This window comes from Triturus cristatus, chromosome 4_1 (assembly GCF_964204655.1).
Source record: "Triturus cristatus chromosome 4_1, aTriCri1.1, whole genome shotgun sequence".
In the NCBI taxonomy this organism is placed as follows: domain Eukaryota; kingdom Metazoa; phylum Chordata; class Amphibia; order Caudata; family Salamandridae; genus Triturus; species Triturus cristatus.
Genome location: NC_140585.1, coordinates 299,113,876 through 299,126,155, shown reverse-complemented (window position 1 = coordinate 299,126,155; position 12,280 = coordinate 299,113,876). Strand labels below are relative to the sequence as shown.

Genomic DNA, 12,280 nt, shown 5'->3' with positions numbered 1-12,280 from the left:
CGTGTCCGAAAAAACCGCCATCCACAACCCACATTAACATCTCCATGTCCATCAACCTATCGAAATCCGGCTCTGACATAAATGACACTGTTGGCAGTCCTCTTTTTTTTCCCCCACAGAGGCTCCCACTGGGTCTAGGTCCCATGTCCAGCCCCATACCCTCACAGAGTACAGCCATACCCAATAGGGCCCACAGCGTGTCAATCAGATCCTAGTCCCCCATCCAGGACATGGTACCTTCTCCATTTTCCCCATACCCTGCGAAATTTCCTCTGGCATCCTCTTGCTTTATATGTAACCCTTTCCGCGGCCATATACATATCCATTCCCCCTCCTCCATTCTCCTAATTGAGGGGGAGATGACGCCCCCCACGCCCGTGCCACGTCTCTCTTTGCCACCACCAAGGCCAACAATGCCAAGATCAGGTGTGGGCGGCTCAGGTCTAGATCATTGGTTATCCCGAGTAGTACAAATTTAGGTTCAATAGGAAGTGTGGTCTCTAGCACCTTACTCATCTCTCCCAATGCAATGTCTATTAAACTTAATGTTTTTTTTTCCATTTTCAAAAATATGACCTCAGATTTGTCTCGTGCCTTGGCTAATCCTGATTCAAACATTTTAATGGATTTTGAAATCATGCCCAATATTTGCGTGCTACACAGAGTCCGTGGTACAGGCATCCCCTCATGGATGGAGAGCGCAATGATCCTTTTACCATGTTGAACTCCTAATTCTTGGTTTACTGTTAAATGTTCTAGGTATAAATAAATACTCTAGTCGAAATGACACAAGCACATTAGACTGACCCAACCAACATCCAGAGAATTTTGTTTGTCATATTAAAATAAGACCCAATCAAGAGCATTGTCCGCCTTCCTATCCAAAGCTGAAGAAGTTCTACCCATGTATAACACTTTTTCAACACTCTGGATCGGATTACTAAAAAGCGATGCCATATCACAGCCTTGACCAAAATGTGGTTTACTGACTATTAACGTCGGTGCAGTGTTTTCCAGGTAGGGACCAGAATTGTCAAAAAAATAGGAAAACCTTTGCATTTTCTCTCTTTCAGGAACTGAGCAGCCTGTACCCGTACCTCACCTGGCCAAAGAGGTTCTGGATAAAGTCAGAGCAGAAATTGAAGAGGAGCTGAAGCACCTAGAGGAAGAGATTTCTGAAGGTCAGTTTCTTTTTGCAGGTTGCATATTGTTTAAAGCCAGGTGACAAGGCAAGAGCAGTTTCTAAGCAGGCCACTAGAATTCCATAAGATTTTATGGTTAGAAGTGTAAAAATTGTGCAATTCAGTCACACATAATTGAGTGAATTTTTAAAAAACAACTAATATTAGACTTTGTTTCAATGGCGTTTGGTCCATGAGATACTTAATGCTAAACTGCAAGTCAGGCAACTTAACCTTCCTGAAATCTGTCTTAGTTGAAGGACACCAACCCTGCATTGCATGCTTTTTTTCTGAGACATATCTCGTCTTGACACTTTTTATCTTGTACACTGCCTAGTTCAGGCTCCTCCAACAAGTAGCTCGTAAGCTACCGGTAGCTCTCCTGCTGCAAGTGAGTAGCTCTCTTCATTTTTTCATTTAAAAAATCTTTATTCGAATTGTAACAACTCATAAAAGCACATCTTATAACACACGAATAAATCTAATTTCCCTAAAAGCATATAAATTAAAACGCATTATTATTTGCACATTTCCATTGTTCTACGCGCATGGACAGCAATCTTTAGAAAAGTACAAACACAAAGTATTATTTCCTCATTTTCAAGTGTTAGCAGTGCCTGATAAGATTTGACCAAATTAATTGGTCTAAATTTTTTTAAAATAAGCAATTTAGAACCGTTTTGTATATTTCAAGTAGAAATTACAGGAAAAAAAGAAGTGCAAATCACTTTGTTTACTTTGCCCATTACAGGGACAGCTCATCATGGTCGTACTTTCCTGGTAGCCCAAAGGAAAATTTAACAGGTACCTAATGGTTCCAGCCCTCAGACGACATAGAAGACTTCTTTCCCAATTTGTCAATTGTAATGTTAAATATAATGCAAGGGGGTATCTGGGTACTGCTATATCCATGTACCTCGTAACTGTGAGTTTCTCTTGCTCCCTCCTAAGTCTCCTTAAGGAGTACAGTGCACTTAATGCCTCTTTTAATTCGGATTTCTTAATTTTACTGGCATGGGTAGGATTAATAAAGATGTTATCCATGCCTATTTCTCGCAAATTTGTATATATATAGGAAATCCACGGGATCTTCAACCCCCTATCACAACTTAAACAATCAGTTAATATCTCTTGCGTAAGTAACGCTGATTTGTTCATCCAGACCGAGTGCCAAAATAGCACTGGTCGGGAACTGACAAAATCCGAGATAAAATGTAAATTTAATTCATAATGTGTGATAAAATTGGACGTAAAAATTGCCACATTTAATAGTCTCCTACAAAACCGATTCTCTACTTGCTGAATAGAGATGCTGTTCCCAATGCCCCATACTTCTGCTCCATAAGTTGCCACTGGGACACATTGAAGTTTAAAAATCTTAACAATCGCCTTAGTAACTCCTGATCTCTTTGGTTTAGGAATACTTAAAATCGAGTTCGCGGCCTTTGAGAATTTGCTCGAGGCCTGGGCCAAATGCCCAGACCATGAGCCATTCGCAGCAAAGGTCACGCCCAAATATGGGAAGGTATTGGTTACAGTAAGTTTTTCTCCCCCGACCTGTATGGGACTCAATTGTCGTTTACCTGGACCACATGCTATTATAAAAGATTTTTTAAAATTGACTCGTAAGTCCAGGTCATCCATAAATGTGGTAAAATTAAGAACCAAAGAACGGAGTGAGTTTGGCGTACGGCCCATTAACACCGCATCGTCTGCATACAGAAGAGCGGGTATGGTTTTGCCATTTATTAAGGGTACATCCGGTCTAGACTTTGCAAGATAATTACTGAGCCCATTTATATAAATAATAAAAAGCAGTGGTGCTAAAACGCACCCCTGCCTAACTCCTCTTCCAATTTCGATGGGTCCAGACAAGTCCCCCACCTACGCCTATTCTCACTCTGGACTTTAGGTCCGTATGTAAAAAAAGCTAAAAAGTGGACCAGGGAGATGTCCAAACCATACTGTAATTAAATAAACCAAAGTTTGGACCGATTAACCAAATCAAAGGCGGATGACAAATCCATAAAAGCGAAGTAAATGGGTGCAGAACGGGCAATATTATATTTATCAATCATTAATTTAAGATTAAGGCATTGTTCCACTGTGCCAACCCTTGATCTAAATGCTAGTTGACAGGGGGATAATATCCCAGTTTCCTCTGTCCATGTAGTTAACCTATTATAGATAACACGACCTAATATTTTCAGTGTGTTATCTAACTATGAGATTGGTCTATAATTTATAGGATCAGACCTATCCCCTTTCTTATAAATCGGGACAATTATGCTGGTACACCATGTAACAGGCATCGTTGATTCGGGCAAACTATTAAAAACATTCGCCAATATGGGTGCCCAAAAGTCAGGTTGCCATTTGATGAGGTCTATCGGAAGCCCATCTGGGCCAGGAGCCTTATTGCCGAGACTCTGGGCAATTGCCTCCTCCACTTCTCCCGCAGTTCTCTTTAAATTGGCAGTGGTTTCGGGGATGTTAATAGTTGAGCTTTTTACCGGGGCAGCATACATTTTAGAGAAGTGTAGTTCCCAGGAACTAGCGGAAATGGTACAGCTAATTGGGGTAAGTTGTTGGCCCATATTCCGGAGTTCTTTTACTGCTGGCCAGAATAAATTACTTGATTTCCTTCCTGCAGTCAGTGCCAATGCTTCCCAGCGTTCACCCAAGAGCACAGATCTCCTTTTCTCTAGGGCTAATTTGTAAGCCTTCCTTGCTGCACTTACTTTTACCCCAACTCTAGGGATTTCTGTGAGTGTCTTACGTAGGTTCCTGTTTGCCACAGAACAACTGTGGTCGAACCACCTGGGATCTTTAGGGCTCTGGGGGGCTGGGACCAGCAGCATAGTCCTAACTATGGCACATATTTTGCTAAAATGTGTTATAATTAACTGGCCACTAGCTCTTGGATCTAGACAAAAATCTATAGACGGCTGATTTTCCCCTGACAGAGATTCCATAATTCCTGCTTTGTCTATACCTTTCCACTTTAACCGTAATTTATCAGTAGTTACACTTAGATCTTTCGCTCCCTGCATTGAACTATAGACCGGTTTTGGCGCTAGTTTAAATGTTACAGTTACGGGGTTATGATCCCCAAAATCTGTCACTACCGTGTCAGTTTCCGTTATACAATCAGCCATACCAGGGGAAACAAAAATAAAATCAATGGTTGAAGTACTAACTGGTCCTCTATGTGTAGGTGCCTGCTGCGGCAATACTTTTGGTCCATAATCCATTATATTACTAAGAATATGCTCATCTAAAAGGGCTCTCAGTTCCTGACCCCTTTGATTGGCAAGATACCCCTTTCGCTGTTCTACCTGCCGTACATTTCTTGGGAGCTGAGCATTAAAGTCCCCGGCCACAACAATGTCGGACCCAGTAGTTGTTCCCCATCTATCAGCTGATTTGGAAATGAAATTAGACAATGCTATGAGGTTCTTATTTGGGACTGTTATAAAATCATTATTATAAAAATTTATTAAAACAAATGGGGTTTTCCGCTTATACTCAATGGCCTGTATATTTACATTATCAGTGTCGATGGCCCTATGATTTCCCCCGGCCATTATACTAAAGCCTACGAACAACCCGCCAACAGCCCGACCGTGTTGCGATTTGCGCGCTGGTATATTATAACAGTGAAACCCATTAATATGCAGATTATGTGGTGCCCAAGTTTCTTGGAACATAATTATGTCGTACCTTGTAATTAGTAGCTCTCTTGTTTCCAGCACAGTCTACTAAATTAGAAGCTTTACTGTAGCTGAGTTAATATACGCTGATAAATTCAAACTGCCTATTCTAGAAAACGTGTACTTACAGAACTCATGAACCAATGGGCGAAAGCTAGCATTTGAGTGATAAATCATGTGGAATTTGGGAGACAAATTAATAATGTTATTCCCTTTGTGTCAGGAACATTTCAGCTATGGCTGTTATGCAGTACGCATGCTGAGAAATTCCAAATTGACACAGCCTGTATTGCGTTACTGCTGGCTGCCCTGCCTGGTGCACTGAGGAGATCACGGCCTTCATATGGTAGCTTCAACTGTAATCTTGTCTGATGTGGTCACTGTTACAACACTAATAATGTTAGTAGCTTGGGATGATTTTCATTGATTTGCTCTTATTAGAGAAAAGGTTGGAGACCGCTGGCCTAGTTGATGACAATCCTAACATGCAGGAATAACTTTTTTTTAAAAAATTTTTTTTAACCCTGTGGGCAAAAGCTACTTGCCAACAAACATTTTTGTTGGTTTAATTACCAAGTCAAGTGGCAGTTTGCCTTCAGTTATGTGAACGACAGTGCCTCTGAAATGAGTTCACACTTTTTGATTCTCTCTTCACGAGCACTCTGAAGCCTGTTTTTAATTACTTGTCTCCCATTTTCGGATTATGTTTCCTGTGTGGAGATTTAGGAGTGCATAGCTAGGAAGCATAAAAGTTCACTCACCTCGGGTGAGTGCGCTGTTAAATGTTTTCAGTCCCAACCTAAGAGGGAAATTTGGTTTTTCGTAGACACTGTGTACCAACCATCTGGGAAGGTATGGGGGCATCAGACTGGTTGGTACACTCCTTCAAGAAAACCCAGGAGGTCTGTCACAAACCGCATCAAGCAGCCTTTGTGCCCTTAAATTATTCCTTTGTACCAATATGCCTTGCGCTTTATCCTCTACTGGTGCATGCCTTAAGGTGCATTTCTGTTCTAAAGGTACTGGAATGCCTCCGTCAAAGATCGCCTTTGAGGCAAATTCTAATGTGGCAACGCAGACGTATTCAAAGTGGTTTTATCAAATCTGTTGCAAATCAAGGGCTAAATACCAAGTATTACAGCTAGGGCTCCCGGTTTTATGGTATTTTTTTTTTTTAACATTTCCGTCTGTATTTATCCATATTTTTTTTTTTGGGGCCATTTTATCTGTATTTATCCATATTTACTTTGTGTTTTGAGTTTAAATGTAGTTGTAAAACTATACATTTCCATATTTATTTAAATGATAGACGTGCACTCGCACTTTGATGTCATGTTTTAGCAATTTAAGTTGCCAAATATTACATAACAGTACATCCACTGGCAAATATTAGCATTATACCACAAATGTATGTTGACATATGCAGTTATTTAAAGAAATTTCATCCTGTTTTTTTAATTTACCAAGCTGTCCTTCTGCTCAGTGGTTGGGCTATAATTAATGAAAGACAGCACGAAGAGTCACTTAAAAAAAGCTCATTTTCTGTATTTACCCACTTTTAAAAATAAAGGCAGATAGAAAACATAGCCTAGAAAGGCTGAAAAGATAACTCATAGCAACATAGAAATAAACTGGCACCGTGCCTTTAAGGCAGCCATGACCCCTAGCTTCCCATCATGCCTCAGGGGTGACAGTTAGGTCAATTGTTCTTTCCGGCTCCTTCAGACAGAACACTGGTTACACAGTTCCACTTCTTTCTGATTTTAGTCAGAAATAATCTTCAGTTTTCTGGAAAAATTTGTCTTACTTCGACGTCTTTCAACTTGTCAAGTAAGGTGCTGTCTTTTTTTGACAGAATTTGGCATTTTTTTCACTCCAAAATGCCATCTCTTTTTGACCCCTGCCCTTCTTGTGGAAAAAAGAAGGCGAGGTCAGACTCTCATGCAGTCTGTATTCTTTGTCTACCTAAGGACCATGTCCCCAAGACTTGCCCTCATTGCCAGTCTTTATCTAAGAGATCTCTAAAAGACAGAGAATGTATCCGTCTTAATGGACTGGCAGAAAAGGATAAATCATCTTCCAGAGGCAGGTCACTGGTGAAAAAGGGCTCTAAGAGGGCCAGATCTTCTTCTAGAAGCAAGATTCCTCGCTCTTGCTCTTCAGCGTCGGGCTCGGCGCTGAGAAAACTACCACCGGTGGAACATACGTCCAAGACAAGATCTTCGACGGCGGGCTCGCTGTCGAGAGAATGCCGACATACAGGTACGTCACTTCATTCGACGTCGAAGGGTCGTGAGCTTCTGCCGGCGACGACCGGCGTCGAGGAGCAGAAGTCCTCCGCCGTCGTCAACTCGGCGACAAGGAGCAGAAGTCCTCCGCCGTCGTCAACTCTGCGACGATCGGCGTAGAAGAGCAGAAGTCCTCCGCCATTGTCAACCCGCCGACGATCGGCGCCGAGGAGCAGAAGTCCTCCTCCGTCGTCAATCCAACGACTATCGGCGTCGAGGGGCAAGAGTACTCTGCCGTTGTCAACGCGGCGCCGATCAGCGTCGCGGATCAGAAGCCCTCCGCCGTCGTCAACCCGGCGCCGATCGGCATCGAGTATCAGAAGCCCTCCGCCGTCGTCAACCCGGCGACGATCGGCATCGAGGCGCAGAAGTACTCCGTCGTCTGCGAGGCACTCGACGTCGAGGAACAGAGAGTCGACGTCGATATCGGTTCCAACGCCTGGCCGAAAATCGACGTCAAGAAGGAGGTCAAGGTCTGCGTCGAAGAGCTCCGTCAGAGCAGGTCATACGCTCGACGTCGAGACCCACATCAGTGAGGTCTGGAGAAGGTTCTGTAGCTTTAGTGACGGAATCAGCATCACGGCACTCCTCTCATTCCTCGAGACGCCCTTCACCGCATTCACCATCTGCTTCCCCAGAGCGACATTCAGAGAGGTCGCGACAAAGATCTCTTTCACATCACAGGAGGGCTTCCCCTGCTGTTCACTTATCTCCAAGATGGCTTCTTCCCATCCATCACTGGAGTAAGAATCCGGCAGTTGCATCACGACGAGAGGAGGAATACACCAGTCCGATCCACAGATCGCCTCTGCAAGATTGGTGGAAGAGGTGGATAGATCTCCTTCAGCTAGACGTCAAGACCGTACTGGCAGATCACGAGAGCGCAGACCTTCTGCTTCCCTTCACAAAAGGAGGTCTCCTACATGGTCTTCCTCCTCAACCCGCTCCTCTAAAAGGGACTATTCACCCACTCTATCGGTTTGCCCTCAATCAAGAGTGTCTCTGATAGATGGCATAAATATGTACCATGATGTGCTTCAGAGAGGGGCTCAGAAGCTGAACATTGAGATGTCGACTCCTCAGGTTGCAACAACGGTGATTTTTGAGACACTACATCAGAGATCTGCGTCTCGACCGTTGCTGCCTCTGGTTCCTGGGCTTCTGGAACCGGTGATGGACATTTTCCTAACTCCCTCTACAATAAAAGCTGCGCCGGCTAGAATTCAGAAGAAATACAAGCTGGCCGAAACAGACCCTGTGTTCTTGAAATCAGATCCGCCTGCGGACTCTTATCATTGCGGCGGCAAGAAAAACGCATGCAGTAACTGCATCTTCGTTAGTCACCCCAGACAAAGAAAGTAGGTCCCAGGACTCTTGGGGACAGAAGGTTTGCGGGTCTGCAGCATCATCGCTAAAAGTATCTAGCGCAGCAGCCTTATTAGGCCGCTACGACAGAGCCTTACGGGACTCCTTGGACTGTTTCAAGGAAAAGCTGGCAAAATAAGAACTGGATTTTGAGGAGGTTATTAAAAAAGGATCCCTTGTAGCCAACCAAGTGATTAGCACAGCAGGGGATGGTGCTACGCTGTCGGCGCATACTTGCGCATGGGATTTGCGCCAGGAGGTCTGCCTGGTTAAGACTAACCGCTCTTAAGCCAGATGCACAACAGAGGATCCTTAACCTCCCTTTTTCTGGCTCCTCCCTGTTTCGCACCCACACCGATGAGGAGATGGCTAGGATGAAAGCCGAGTTAGACACTCTGAAGGCGGTGGGATTAGACAAGAAAAAGAGTTCAAGCGGAGATACAGACCCAACCAGCGCAAGGGCTACCAACGGAGGGTTCAAACCCCTCAGTTGTCCCAAAACAAAAATCAAGGAAAGTCGCAGTTCCAAAGCCGTAAGTCAGAGGTAGAGGAGGTCATCACCCTCTGCTAGATCAGCAGGGAAGCAATGAGCAAGAGCTTCCTCTGGCGCCGTTGCCCACTCCAGTTGGAGGAAGTGTTTCACATCATCTGGGAGCGGTGCAGCATAACAAAAGATCGTTGGGTGCTCAGTATACTACAAAATGGATACGCACTACGTTTTCATGTGTCTCCAAAGGACATTCCTCCGAAACGATCTCGTCCTCACCAGCTAAAGTTACTTCGACAGGAACTGGTAACCCTTCTGCGAAAAAAGGCCATAGAAGAGGTTCCTCCTGCTCAGCTTGGGAAGGGAGTTTATTCCAGGTACTTTCTTGTGCCAAAAAGAGATCAAGAGCACAAATTCAGACCTATCCTGGACCTTCGATTGCTGAACAAAGTCATCTATGTCCACATCTGCAAACAGGAGATTGGATGTGTTCGATGGACCTCCAAGATGCATACTTCCACATACCTATTGTTCCACGTCATCGCAAATACCTACGATTCGTGGTCGGCAACAAACACTACCAGTTCAAGGTCTTGCCCTTCTGACTGAAATCTGCCCCACGAGTCTTTACCAAGTGCATGGCAGTGGTGGCGGCGGCTCTACACAGAAAGGGTCTGTTTATTTACCCTTACTTAGACGATTGGCTCCTGAAAGGGCCATCCCCTCAGCAAGTAAGGAGCGATTTTCAAGTTTGTCTGAATCTACTCCGCAGGTTGGATCTTCCTGTGAACATGGAAAAATCGGTTCACCGGCCTACCCAGGTGATACATTATTTGGGCTCCACTCTGGGTTCAAATATAGGAAGAGCGTTTCCTTCGAAGGAAAGACTTTCTTCAATGCAGCAGAAATGCGAGGCTCTTCTCCGGGCAGCTCACCCAACGGTCCGGCAAGTGCCATCTCTACTAGGATCGATGGCTTCTTGCATATTTCTCATTCCCAACGCCAGGCTGAGAATGAGACCATTGCAACAGGATCTAGAGGACAAGTGGGACCAAGCATCGGGTCACTGGGAAGACAGAATTGTGCTTTCACAAGCAGCAAAGTCGTCCATTCTATGGTGGACTCGACCGAAGAACCTCTTGGTGGGAGTCCCTTCCGTCAACCAGTTCCGACACAGACCTTGGTAACGGATGCATCTCTGCAAGGGTGGGGGGCACACATGGATTGCCTGCTGATGCAGGGCCGATGGTCCTTCAAGGAGCAGTCCTACCATATAAACATGTTGGAGCTGCGAGCAGTCCATCTAGCTCTGAAAGCTTTTCAGCCCTCAATCACGTCAAACTCGATCCTGATCCAAACAGACAACACGACCACCATGTATTACCTCAACAAACAGGGTGGTACGCGCTCTCGCCCGCTCTCCCTGGAAGCTCAAACGATATGGCACTGGCTTCTAGCCCGAGGCGCCTCTATCACAGCGGTGCACCTTCCAGGGGAGCGAAACGTGCGAACAGACACACTCAGTCGGCACTTCGAAAATCAGCCAGACTGGGTGCTAAACAACGAGGTAGTGGCAGATATTTTCCATCAGTGGGGGCAACCTTCAGTAGATTTGTTTACGGGCGACCAAAACAAAAAATGCCACGCCTTCGCATCCAGGTTCCACTGTCCAGGGACTAGGAGGAATTCGCTTTTGATGGATTTGTCCGGAATATTTGCATACGCCTTTCCTCCCCTGTCTCTAATCCCGAAGGTGGTGTCCAAAGTCATCCGATCCAGCATGACGATGATCTTGATAGCTCCGGACTGGCCTCGTCAGTGGTGCTACCCAGACCTGTTGCAGTTGTCGGTACGCCCCCACAAGAGACTACCTTACAGATCGGACCTGCTGACCAAGATGGACGGGAAGATTCTCCATCCCAACCTTCCCTTACTGAACTTGGCAGCATGGCTCCTGAGGTCCTGCAATATGGACACTTGAATCTACCGCCGGACTGTATGCACATCCTGAAAGAGGCAAAGAGACCTTCCACAAGGGCGTAATACTCTTTTAAGTGGAAGAGATTCTACTTGTGGTGCACACGTAATCATTTTAATCCTACAACAGGGCAGGAGGAGGGAATTCTTCCTTACCTCCTTTACTTAGCCAAAGCAGGTTTAAATTATTCCTCGATCAGGGTACACTTGGCGGCCATTACGGCCTACAGAAAGTCTCCCAACCAGCCTTCCTTTTTTCAACTACAGGTGGTTAAGGGTTTCCTACAGGGGTTGAAGAAGGTGTATCCCCCCCTGTTCGGCCTCCTTCTCTTCCTTGGGAATTGAATCTAGTCCTCTCTAGATTGATGGGTCCTCCTTTTGAGCCCATCCATAAGGTCACATTGCAGCATTTTACATGGAAGACCACTTTCCTAGTGGCGATAACATCAGCGCGCAGAGTAAGTGAGATCCAAACGCTGTGTGCCAAAGAGCCATATACAGTTTTTCACCACAACAGGGTAGTGTTAAGGACTCGCCCTGCTTTTTTGCCAAAAGTTGTATCTGATTTTCATGTTAACCAGTCAATCTCCCTACCATCCTTTTTTCCCAATCCCGCAACTCCTGCGGAGAAGTCACTCTGCTCCTTAGACCTTAAGAGAGTGCTCAAGTTCTATTTGGAGGGAACGAAGGACATAAGGAAATCAGATCAATTGTTTTTAAATTATGGTTCCATGAGGACAGGCTTTCCAGCTTCCAAAAGGTCCATTTCAAGATGGATAGTGTCCTGTATAAAATTGGCCTACCAGTTGGTAAATAAACCCCTATTGTTGTCGCCTAAAGCACACTCCACTAGGGGGAAAGCGGCTACAATAGCTTTCTTGCATGATGTTCCAATGGCAGAGATTTGCAAGGCAGCAACCTGGAGATCGGTACACACTTTCACAGGGCATTATTGTCTTCTGAATCTGATTCCAGAGCGGATACTCAAGTAGGCCAAGCCTCCTTGAGGAATCTTCAGATAATAAGATATCTGGGTTTTCAAGTTTAGTTATCTGAGCTTGATTATTAATTACTTTTTCCTTTGCCCGCAGGTGGAAGAGGTGAGGCTCGCTATTCTATTCTAGTGCTTAGGACTATTGATGAGGATCCCCAGGAAGAGAAGGATTAGTTACTGATCTGTAATCCTAGTTCTCTTACAGGGGTATCTTCATCAAAGTCATAAGCAACCCTCCCGCCTCCCCGGGCAAAAAACCTTGCTTTTAAGGATTT

The 12,280-nt window shown here is 44.9% G+C and overlaps 1 protein-coding gene across 4 annotated transcripts in view; it reads left to right on the top strand.

The window, feature by feature from the left end:
* BCL2L13 (BCL2 like 13) overlaps positions 1-12,280 on the top strand; it is a 425,050-nt gene that overhangs the window by 214,788 nt on the left and 197,982 nt on the right. For all 4 annotated transcript variants that reach the window (XM_085652164.1, XM_085652167.1, XM_085652166.1 and 1 more), the window contains one exon: positions 1,074-1,181. In XM_085652164.1, the coding sequence (XP_085508290.1) occupies positions 1,074-1,181 (108 nt within the window). The remainder of the gene's footprint in view (positions 1-1,073; positions 1,182-12,280) is intronic.